This window comes from Pempheris klunzingeri, chromosome 14 (genome assembly GCF_042242105.1).
Source record: "Pempheris klunzingeri isolate RE-2024b chromosome 14, fPemKlu1.hap1, whole genome shotgun sequence".
Taxonomy (NCBI): Eukaryota; Metazoa; Chordata; class Actinopteri; order Acropomatiformes; family Pempheridae; genus Pempheris; species Pempheris klunzingeri.
This window is the reverse complement of record NC_092025.1, coordinates 3,990,447-4,003,043: the sequence shown is the minus strand read 5'-3', so window position 1 is coordinate 4,003,043 and position 12,597 is coordinate 3,990,447. Positions and strand designations below refer to the sequence as shown.

The window sequence follows — 12,597 nt, the reverse complement described above, 5'->3', positions numbered from 1 at the left end:
GAATATCTGTCATTCTTTTTAATGTATTACTTGACTTGTTTGCTAACTGATGTTCATCAGGACTGGATACACAATGGAAAGAATAATTAGTCACATCACAAGGCAAACCCCAAAATCCTGTGAGAATGTTTGCTTGTTGTTGTACAAACACAGAAGCGGTGTGGAACGATAGGGGAAACAGCGCACCAAATCATAACTATAAATCTGCTCAACCATCATAATGTGCGCTCTGGGCTTCAGGAAACCTTTAAGGCTACTATTCGTCCTCACAGAGTTTGTGCTGGGACGTAGATGCAGATGAGTAAGAGGGATGAGAATGTGCTAAAAAGAGGAAGGAGAAACGTAGGGGAGAGTGAAAGTAGTAGAGCGAAACTTGCCTGGCAGAATGTGGCATGAATGGAAGGCGTTGCTGATGAGTATTAATGATATCAGAAAAGTGCAGCCAAACATGCACAGGGAGGGGATAGCAAAGACAGGCTGTAATGGATGTGGCTGACTCTCAGAAGTGGAGGATCTTGTTGGACTGCAGCACAGCGCATAGGTTCCTGGATATTAAAAATTAATGACTATCTCAGTGATTTACGACAACACAAAGATGCTGAAACCCAACCTGTGTAAGATGGATGTCTTGGGAATGCTAGAAAAAGACTGATGCAACCCTGGTGGACTAACGGAGAACGGGACAAGGGAACCCAACCCCCATCCTCAGGTATATCCAGTACCAGCTGATGTATTGCTACATTACTGCTTGAGTGTTATTGAGATTCATAAGTCATCTGAATGTACTGTGATCGTTATGCTGGACAGAAGTGATGGACTCTTCAGAAAGTTTGACAACAGCCTCACTGTGTTAAATAACCATCACTTCTATCTTATATTGCATGCACTCAATGCTAGGGCACTAGAAGGTGACAGCAAAAGGCCCTCCACATGCACTCCACTCTTGCTGAATACTCATACTTATTGTGTCTGCTTTAGGTCCCAGAAATCTGATGTATTATTATTGAGGAAGCAGAGCTGGATGAAAAACAGGTCACTTCAGAGTAAAATAAATAAATGAATGATATAGGGCTATTTAAGGATTTCCATGGGGTGTCAGGAAAACATCCAAAGCTCTTTCAGTAGTGATGTCCCAAGCAAATCCTTACAATCAGTATTGGCGCCAATCCAGGCATATTTTAATAGATCACTATCAGCTCAAAAAAGAAAATTGAGTAAATTCCAGTCCTTTCTTTCATTAACAAAGTGCAGTGTACAGAATTTCAAGGTAGCTGCATTTCATTTTTATGTGGCTTCTACCAGTTAAAATGACCAACCTCCCTCAGCAGAGCAGCATGAATCTTGGCTGTTGGGTTGTTTGGTTTGTGTGTCTGCACTTGGCCAAAGATTGTTTGTGAGGGAAGAAGCTCCACTCTGCACAACCACTGTGCAACCGCCAGAAGACTGAGTGATTTATGGCTTCATTAACAGAGTGATAGGTCCGGTCCACTAAATCGATCAGCTAATCCTGTCAAGTCAGTTTCAGGAGTCACATTCTCTCGCCCATTCGTGTCATATAACCAATCAACTCTATACTTCTGAATTAGGGTCTTCACTATTTTTGATCAAGTAGCTTGTGGCCAAACTTAGTAGTTGGCAGGTACCCAATATGTCACAACTGGGCCAAAAACCCTTCCCTTCATTAAAAATGATGTTAACTCAGAAGAATGTTTCAGAGGGATAAATATATGGAAATATTATGAGGATAACACTCAATATGACAAAGTTGTGTTTTTTCCCTCTCACAAAAGAAAGTAACACAAGTGCTAAAAAACATAACCATAGATTCTCTTTGTTTTCAGATTTTCTATTTTTTTTATCCTTGGGATATTTTTATTTTGTTTTTATCTGGCTGTAGAAAAACTGCCTTGAGCAGAAAGGAAAAATCTAGACTTGTGTTGTCACAACTGGGTGGGTTTCTGAAAAGTATTGGTTAAAATGATACATCATTGCACGATCACGAACAAAGAAACTAAACTCACAGTCTCCAGTTCCCAAGATCCCCCCCCTCAGGCTTCCCTTTTCAAGATGCCCTTGTCCGTCTGTATAATTCTTAGTTGTAACTAACTATATATTATTGCAGTCGCTGTGCATTGGAGTGTTTTGGGTCAAGGTCTGAAGCACGATTATACAGGCAGGAGGTAGTTACCTGCATCCTGCAGTCATTATGTCTACCTGAGCCAGAAAGGAAACATGTGTACAATAATACAGAATGCCAGTGGATCCCTTATGTCAAGAATGCAGATAGATCAAGGCAGTATCGTATGGAACATACAGAGAATCTTTTTTGACCCAGCTTCCAGTCATTCTGCACAATTTAGCTGATGTTTTTGAAATGTCTATTCACTGTTGCAGAGAAGCCCTGCCCGTTTGATACAGACTACTCAAAACTCTGAAAGTCTGCAGTCTAGATATACAGACCTGTGGAAGCCTAGTCAGTGAAAGTGCATGCTTGCTTTGTCACTGAATTATTTAATGTTGCTCATATTCTCTAAAACCTTCATCTTTTCAACAAAACCCCTGGTTTTATGTGAGAGTGCTGTTCTGAGAGAAGGGAAGCACAGAAAGCGCATGGTCCTACAGTTACTTAGTATTTTAATATATGTAGCTTATTCACGCATTTCTAGCTTCAGGCTCATTGCTTCCAAACATCAGTTATGAACAAAGGCTGTACAGTATGTGCTAAGAGCAAAATGAAAGTCTTATCCTTGGTTTGTTTTGAATCGGTGAAAGAACCCTGTTTTAATGGCATTCCGTATTGAACAACAGACTACAAGGCTACAATTAAGGGTGGGCCTTTGCTTCTTTTCTTCTGACTTGAAAACAGCCATTCAATCAGAACACCCCACATACCTCCACCCAGTGTTGCAAGCGCTCACTGATGATGACAATAAAATCCGAGCTGGAAATAATACCCACCTGCTCATTAGAGGCAAGCACTTCTCATCACTTGTGAGTGAGATATGAAAATCACTAGACTGGGAATTGCCAAGACATAAATCAAAGTGACATGGGCTTTTAAGGTTTCAGTCGCCTCAAATATGAATAGTTTTAGGTATTTCAAAATAAAATAACATACTCTTTACCAATGCATATTAGGAGCTCAAAAGGTCTCACTACAAGAATAAAAGCAAACTACAGGGATGGAAATAATTCCTTTCCTTCATGGTATCATGCTGAATTGTCCTCACGTCTGTGTGTATCTGTCGGTCTAAAGGTAGTTCTGATGAAGAGCATTTTGTTAGGAAATAAAAACTGTATTTTTCATGTGATACTCACATCCTCTTGGCAGTTAATAAGAAATGTTCACGGAGAAAATGCTTAATCAGAAACACAAATGATAAACACTGACTTTGCAGGTTTTGGAGCAAATAGCGTGTTTAGAAAGTCCAGTTTTGTTGTTGCCTTTCTTTGGACTTGATGCTGTATACAATGAACGGTCTTTATCAGTTCTACATTAAAAGATACAAGTAGAACAAGACTAATTAGCTAATTATCACTTGGCCTCTCACTGGCGTACAACTGCAATAATCAGAACACACAGTATCTTTCTTCTCCAGGTGCTGACTCTGAGTGTCTGCTTCCCAACAGCTCCCAATGCTGTAAAAATGCTCCCTTTAAAAATGTTTAACTAAATTACATTTACAAATTACATGTACAGCGACTCAGGCTTTCATCAGGCGCAGAGCTATCAGATCATTTTGTGCACTGAGAATATGAGCTACATCATATAGTGTGAACTGAAGAATCAGATCTACTGAGGCCTACAGAGGACTGTTGGAGCTGCAACTCAGGATTAGCTTCATCAATCAATCTGTCAGTTATTTTGTTATTAGTGAACCATCAATCTTGTAGCGTATTAAATCTCAGACAATTGTACCAAATGTCCATCAGTTTCTCAGAGAACAAAAAATAGAAGATATTCAATGATTTTAAAGAGAGAAATGTAGCAAATACTCATAATGGAGAAACCTGAACCAAATAAATAAAATTAAAAAGTCAATTTCTTCTTTAAAAAAATATCAGATATTAAAATATATAACTTCGATTTGCATTATCCTTCCTCCCTATCAGCTAACTGATTAGATCACTAATCATTTCAGCCCTAAAAACTGTAACTATGTGTTGTTTAATTTGATGACTGCTACTTGCTTTTCCTTTGTCATTCAAAAATGAGTCTCACCCTCAAACTCAAAGACAATGAGGCAACAGATGATGTTGTCCTTGGGCCAAAATCTCACTACTACTTACTACTTAATGGAGCAACAGAATCCCAATCTGAGTCAGTAAGACAGACTGGAACCAAAGGCTGCTCATACATACATGGCCAATGAATGCCATTTGGGCCACAATTCAACTTTTATGAGGCACCCCCCAACACATCCAATCTCCACTTCAGTGTAAAGCACACAATAAGAGAAGGTGCTGACCCTGAATTTGCAGCATCAGCCTTTCCTCAGACATGCTGGCCTGCTAAAGTCACTCCGCACAGAGCTGAAGGGTCACGTGATGAGAAGTGCTACAGCTGCGAAGACGAAGACGAAGAAGATATTCTGATGGCACAAATTTATTCACATCTTTCTACAAGAGAGGGTCGTCAATTTCGGTGTGACTGCACCTTTACTTGGACAGGCCTGTGATCTGTTACCGTTTGGCTCTCCACGCTTACAAGGCTAAGACAGGGACTGTCAAAGGTCAGTCACACCAGCCATCTCCGGTGCTAATGTGTCCACCTGGGAGAGGGGCCACCGGGAGCCAAATTATAAAGGGCCTGTCAGTGACACAGCAGTGGAGCCGGTGACACTGAGTGAAAGAAAAGGTTCTCACTTGATATTTTCAGACCTGTCCTAAAACACATCAACAGTAGAGCAGCAGGGACACAGCCTTGTGTACTACTCCTCATTGAAAGCGGGGGTGTAGCTATAAGACAGCCTTGCTGTCATTAAGTCTGAGTGGTAGGTCTTGCTCTCCTCAAGGGCAATGGTTATAGGAAAAAACAGGATTCACCACCTGCTCTCCAACTTGGGTTCAGCTCTGTCTCTGATCATTGCCACACAGGATGCATGCTAGATCGCTGCTGCTGAATGAAGAGATGTTTGTCTAGTTCCTGTACCACTCTCCTGGATGATAGCACAGGCTTGTTAAATACAGAGGAATAAAGGCATGGCTGGCTGTGGTCACCCAGGTCAGTCTGAGGGGATCTATTCATGACTATCATCCACTGTCACAGCTAGAGAGGTGCTATGACCACAAACCCTTACACATACATGTAAACAGCTCCCATACAGTTGAAGTGGCTGAGCACCGACCACCTGGAGGGAGATAACATGAAACACCCGTGTGTTTAGTCCCACCAGTGGAACTCGTCTCTTGCAGGTGTCACAGGAACGTTACAGACCCACGCAGGCCGACCACAGAGTAGGCAAAGACAAGCACAGCAATGTAGAAGAAGCTGGGCATTCCAAACTGGAGAAAATGGATGAAAAATGCAATTTTTTGGAAAAACAAAATAAAATTAACAAAATGACCTATTTAAGAAGGTTGCTTTGGCTGTAATCACATTTTCTTCACATCAATTCTTCCTCATTTACAAAAGTAAGATGTAGGATGTTTAACTGGAAGTTAATTCAAACTGCGGCACTGGGCATAAAACGTGGAGGTTGATCAACAACAAACCTGACTAGTGTGCTTTCTATTTCAATGTATCAAATACATTGCATGAGATATTATTTGACCAGTTGAGAATGACAGCTGCTCATGTACTTGGTAGTATTTTTTTTATTTTTTATTATAGATTGCTTATTTAAAGCCATAGTGGCTACATTCGGAGGAAAACAGGATGACTAATGGTACTCATGCTAGTGTTCGTGCTACTGTAGAAAAGAACCTCAATGTGTTCGAGCTAAAGCAAGACAAAATGCTGCATGCCCACAGTGAAGTGTGAATGCTAACTGTGCAGGCTTGTGCACCTGTATGTTGACTCATTTCATTTCACATTTCGCTCTATATGCCCTCTCCCACCTATAGAGCCAATGGCAATGACGCATACTCATAATAACTAACACTACTAATACTGGTGGGGTTCTGACATCTTTGCAGACATTGCACCACTTAGCTTGCTGTTTAATTGACACTGCTTTTTTTTTTTCTTTGGCTGTGGCTGAATTTAGTTACCACTGCCTGAATGGCAGGTATGTCTGTGAGGTATGTCACCCAACCTCCCACCTTCCAGCTAATTATTAGAATCAATTAGAATCAATCATTCACAAACAATCACGGATGGTCAAGGTATGAAAGAAGAGAAAATGACACTCTAAACTTGTTCCTCTAACACCTCCCTCAGGCATTTTATTTTCCTCAGTGATCTCATTTCTAAAAAAAAAAGAGTAATATTGCTACTAAAGCTATGTTGCATGATGCTAATAATTCTGCCGCTAACATCTGCTGAAGTTCCTGTTGGCAGTGGTTTTCTTTACATGAGAATCACACCTATTTCTGTTGCCTTTGACTGTCTTAATAATACAACCCTGTTGAAGTAAAACAGCACCCTGGGAACATTGCCAGCTACAGGAAATCACTCAAATGCAGCAGTTCCTCATTTAAACATATTTCCAGGATCACACAACTGTTGTCATTTCCCTCTCCTAAAAACATTTAACCCTTGACAAGTGTCTGTGAATTGGCTCAGAGCACCATTTGTGCGCTACTGATCTGAGATAGAGCTTTCTGTCCCCGGCTGGAATGAAACCTGTGTATCACTGCTTCAATCTCCCTTAGTGAGACAACGTTTATGCAGGTACAGGAAGTCATTTTATCCTCAGAGTAATGTTACAAACAAGGTAATGCAGCATACTGACTTCCAAATAGCATTGAGCCTTATTTATATAGAAAAATGCAGGTTCCAAACACTGTAATTTATGTAGAAATAATGGGAGCATGCCTGTAGAAATGACTTCAATCAATGCTGCATTTTCATACATTAAATGTTCGAATAAAAACACAGCAGCATCTACCCATTTCAGTCTTCCCATTATGCAGATCAACTCAGAGGTCAACACCACAGCCGCCCTCCTCTCTGAGGCTTCGTGCTGCTGGCCCACCTCCCCGAGTCCCAGCCCCACCACCCAGCTGCCCGTCCAAGCCTCTGCATTACCGCCACTTAGGTGATCAGGGAGCTAGAGAGATTCCTCACAAGCAGGGCAGTGGGTCCTCAAAGCACCAGCCTCAGGGTGCTCTGGGCACGGACCAGTTAGATGTCAAATGGGCAGACAATGCTATCATACACCAGCTCCACAGGCCTTATTCCCACCCGCAGAAACTGGGAAGCAGGATGAGAATGATGTCCTTTGATTTCTCTGCTGCTTTCAACACCATCCAGCCCGTCCTGCTTGGGGAGCAGCTGAAAGCGATGCAGGTGGATAGCATGGCTTCCTGGATTATGGACTGACTAGCTCACAGACAGGCTGCAGTTCATCTTCCTCCGGGGCAGTGTATTGGATACACTGTGGAGAAGCACAGGAATGCCCCGGGTAACTGTATTGTCAGCTTTTGAGTTCACACTCTCCACCTCTCATTTTAAGATTCAACTCAGGGTCATGTCAGCTCCACCACTTATTTGATGACTCCTCTATTGAGGGGTGCATAGATTAGGGCAAGAAAAGGAGAAGACGAGTCTGCCAAAAGAGTGCTGTCGCCTGCTACCGGGGCAACCATTTGCAGCTCAACAGCGGCGCGACAAAGGAGCAAGAAGTGGATTTCGCCCAGTCACCATCCAGGGCGAGGAGAGGGAAAGACTTTGTTTCAGTGGATCCAACAGACTACTTAACAAGTTCTACTAATCAGTGGAGGCCAGCGCACATTTCTAACGGCTAGGAATGAGGACAGGATTAACAAACTGGTGAGGAAGACTGGCTTTATTCTCAGAGGCTGCTCAGAGCAGAGGAGAGAAGATGAGGACTTAACTGAACTCCATCTTTCACAACACATCCCACCCGCTGTGCGGTGAGCTGCTGTAGCTACGCCACACGGTCACCTTCCACCTCGTCCGCCCAAAGTGCAACAGCGAGCCGTTCAGCTGCTCGTCTGTGTCAACAATCATCACACTGTATATATCTCGTGTCCAAATCCCTCATATCTCAGCCAGCTCGGAGCCAGCTGAACTGCACTGCCCTGCACTGACAGCTCGAGGTACTGAATGTACAGCCTTTTATAGGCTCGGTAATAGGACTACTCAGTCACATTAGTAGTATAAATTCACATCTACTCTCACAGCTCATCACTGTAAAATTAAATAAGCAATCAAGACTGTTATTAACATCTGTGACAGCAGACCGAGTGTAAGACTCTAGAACATATGATGAAAATCATGGCCTCACGTGTTCATGCAGCCTCACAGTCGTGCTTTTTTGTTAATTACTTCAATTGTTTTCATTCTTTCTTTGCTCCCTTTGTTTCTTATTTTTCATTCGATGAAGGCCACATATTGTTTTTTTTGTGTCTGTTTTGTTCATTCTCATTACCCTTGTTGTTGCTGATTAATACAGGTTGTGTCTCAAGGATGAGCAGGTACAGCTGGAGACTGGATGGACTGTTGTGTTAACATACTGCATCATTCAAACCTTCTCCAGGTATATTACAGTCCAATGAAATGATAGTTTATGTCTGTTCAGTATATGATAAGGGAATCATTGTACACTGTAAGGCTGTGTGTGAATGTGCAGTATGGATGTGTGTGTGTGTGTGTGTGTGTGTGTGTGGGTGGGTGTGTGGGTTGACCCTATCTCGCATCCTTTCACAGGGATTCAGACTCTCTCACACCACACCTGGTCTCCTGTCATACAAAGACGTACAGCAAACACAGTTTATAGGCACTAATAAACAGGAGCATCGCAGTGACAGAGAAGATTTAAAAAATGTGATAAGGACACACAGGAAAAAGCCTGTGCAGGGATATTGTGGTAGTTCTGGAGATTAGAACACATATAGAGGCTTGCGGCCACTGTAAAACCATGACACGTCCTCAACAGAGTATGATGGGAATAATATTTTCACAAAAAACGCCAGAAATAGACTCCATCCAGTCTTCCAAAACATCTCCTGAAGTGGAACGAAAACAACAAAGCCCTGGAAATTAAAGCCATAATTGCATTTGTATCACACACTCAAATCAATAGGTACACAACCCCTCCCAGTGCCGAATTTGAGTATCTCAGCTGTGTGCATCCTCAACAAGACATTAACCAGCCGAATCAATAACATTCAAGGGCAATGAGCAGGAGAGGGCTGCGCGCCGAGTTCGCACGTTCCACCATAACTTGCAGGTGACACGCGTGAGGCGTCACTAGTTCCAAATTCACATTATGACAACGATCTGTGCGATTCTCCTCCGGATGTGTTGACCTTTAGTAACTCCTGAACCACTGCTCTTTGCATTCTCGCTGTTTGGAACCAAAACACGGTGTGGATGAGGAGTCACCACCACCACCACCACCACCCTCTCACCCCCCCACCATGGCGCACAGGAGATCACACCAGTGATGCGATGGTGAAACACAGTTAAAGACTTACTTTAAGACGGCGCTGTCCCCCTGTCTGACGGTGATGTTGTCCTTTAACACTGAGTCCCCGCTTCTGGCTGGAACTCCTGCAGGTACAAGGAATAACAATTTAAGTCCGAGGACGACAAGGCATTTCCCAGGCACCGCCAAATAGCCACAAATTCCCATGTTTTTCTGTCACTGCGCAACTTCCACGGAAACTTAAACCGTCGGTTATTCCTTTTTCTTTTCTCTTTTTTTTTTGCGTCTTGAAGCTGCGGATCGCAAATTCCGCTCCTCAGACAGAGCAGAGATGTAACACCGCCTGCTGGAGCTGCGGACGACCTGCTTTTGCTCCAAGTAAACAGGCTTGTTATGAAATACTGTCCGTGTCGACAGACGAAGGAGGGAAAAAAAAAAAAAGTGTGTGTGTCCGCCCGCCAGCCTCTAGGAAACTGAGTTGCGAGCAGAGCGGAGCGGAGCGCAGCGCCGTGGTTCTCAGGGAAATGCGCACCGTCTCCTCAACACCGTCTCAAACTGTAATCGCCGTGAAATGGATGCTCTCGGAGAGATGCATCAGCCAAGTCCCCTCTGTGTGTTTTTCTCCCTCCCTCGGTGTTCTCTTTTCTTTTGTCGTCTCGGTGAGACTGTGTAAAGCTGTGGGCTCTCAGAGCAAGAGGCTGCGTTCACTACCACTGTGTCTCTTTTCGTTAAGTAGGCTACAGCTCCTGAAGTAATCTCTCTCTCTCTCTCTCTCTCTCTCTCTCTCTCTCTCTCTCTCTCTCTTCCTCTCTCTCCCTCCCTCCTTCAGTCGCCAGGTAGCATCGTACCATGAGGACCATATGGTCTGCAGCCTGCAGCCCTCTCATATTCACAGGGGTCCCTCATGCTCTCAGACTGGGGTCCAGGGACTTCCTTTGGGCCCCTGAAGGAGTCTGCAGCATACTGCTATTCATCAGCATGACAAATATTTAGTGGTGGAAGGTAACTAAGTACTTGTACTTTGAACCAACTACACATTGGAGGTACTTGTACTTTTTTTGCTCATGCCACTTTCTCCTTCCACTCGGTGACATCTGACAGGGAAATATTGCTTATGTTACTTCACCACATTCATCTGACAGCTTCAGTTAAGATTTATACACACCAAACACATGGAAATGTACAAAAGTACAGTTAATCAATCAACTGACAGAAAATGAATTGGAACTGTTAGATAATAGTTGAATTCATTTTCCCTGTAAAACATTTCCAGGTTGCAGCTTGTCAGATGTGAAGATTTGCTGTTTAACTTTGAATGATTTGAATAATTTAAATGTGTTTTTAATGATGTTGAGAGCAACAGTCACAGGGGGTGACTACTTTTACTTTTAATACTAAGTATATTTTCCACATTGTGCTGGCATACTTCTACTGTAGTAACATTTTCAATGCAGGACCTTCACTTATAACTCTGTATGTACAGTTAATTTACTGTAGTAAAAGATCAGAATAGATCTTCCATCACTGCAAATGATCAGTCATGAATTGTAAGGAAAATATTCATCTTGCTCCTTAAGTTTTGTGCTCATTGTATGATACAGAATGCTTTGTAGCTCCATGTAGTAGATCAGTTTTTAGTGGAGGTCTGTGGCCTCATGTGCATCTATTCCGTTGTCCTTAACATGGCCGACACCAACAACCTAGGCTGGGTTACCAACCAGGCAATGCAGGCCCCTGCCCCAACGGCCCAGAAGTGATTTTTTATTTTTTACGGCATTAAATGAGCGCTTACATGTTACAAATCCCTAAATGTACGTGTTTGATCCAGTGGCAACACAGCAGATCTGGGGTCAGGATAGGAACAGAGCAGACATTGCACACTGGGGAGGAACAGGGGGGTTTACCAGTTAATCCAGCCTTCCAGTACAACTCTGTCACTCTGTCACTCTGTCACATTACCACATCACCTAAAGTAGTAAATCACATGAACAGCTTATAGGCTATGTGATGAGCAGCCATCACAGCCCATTTTATCCAGTGAGTTGTAAGCAAATGCTCAGCTTACAGATCATCACCTGTATGTCTCATGAGAGAAATGTCTGAAATGAAATCCAGTCATTTAGAAAAATCCTGCCACAAGGTCTTTTTATCAAGTCAAGAACCCTCAAAATGAATTTATTTGAATGAAAAGTTGTCCCATTGACCTCCGCCTGGAAAGATCCGTATTGATCTCTTTAATTAACAGCTATACAACCATTCTGCAGTCTTTAAAAGAGGGCAGAAGCTGGAGAGTTATGACCAGAGATGACATTTTTGTGCATCCTGTCATTGTGCTTGGTTCATTTTCTAGACAATTTCTTACCCTTTGTACAGATTGCTGGGAGTCGTAAGACCTTTCTTCTCCGAGGTGTTTTAAACAAACTTATGGAGGATGGGTAATTTAATGTGAAATATTCAGTTCATGTGTTAGTTCGATGGTCTGAGTGAGAAGGAGAGTAACTTTCAGGGAAAGAATTAAAGTTAATGAGAGTCTGAACTTCACCAAACCACATTGACTTTGTGTACTAATGTGCTCCTGCACTGTTTCTCCCCGTTCATCTGTATGCATGGAGTGGGTGCTGGCCACTAGGGATGAGAGTGGCACTTTGCTGTGCATCTAACAGCAGCACACAGAATTACTATGACAGCTCTCGAGTCCCATGAGAAGACTGAACAAGATAATTTCTTTTTCTTAACATCAATTTGGCACGCTGTTGAGCTATTGGATGGAAGGCAACACATGACAATGCGCTGACAGCTTTGGATGCCATCATTGGGAAAGATGTTTGCGGAAGTGTGAAGGCATTGACAGCTTGTATTTGCAGGCTACAGTTGTATTGTGTTGTGTGTTCGTTAATCTTGTCTCACATACAGTTGACATCTCAGTAGCGTTTTTTCTCTTTACCATAAACGCACCACGCGATACAATGCCAAGCATGTTTAAGGCTTTGTAAAGATTTAATTGCCCACTTTCTGGTGGTCTCAACAGGAGAAGATAATG

General features: G+C 42.7%; 1 protein-coding gene across 1 annotated transcript in view; it reads right to left on the bottom strand.

Annotated features, from left to right (window-relative positions):
• Window positions 1–9,764, bottom strand: part of opcml (opioid binding protein/cell adhesion molecule-like) — a 157,851-nt gene extending 148,087 nt beyond the window's left edge. Inside the window, exon 1 of the mRNA XM_070843396.1 lies at window positions 9,607–9,764. Coding sequence (XP_070699497.1) covers window positions 9,607–9,764 — 158 coding nt within the window. The remainder of the gene's footprint in view (window positions 1–9,606) is intronic.
• Between the last annotated feature and the right edge of the window lie 2,833 nt (window positions 9,765–12,597).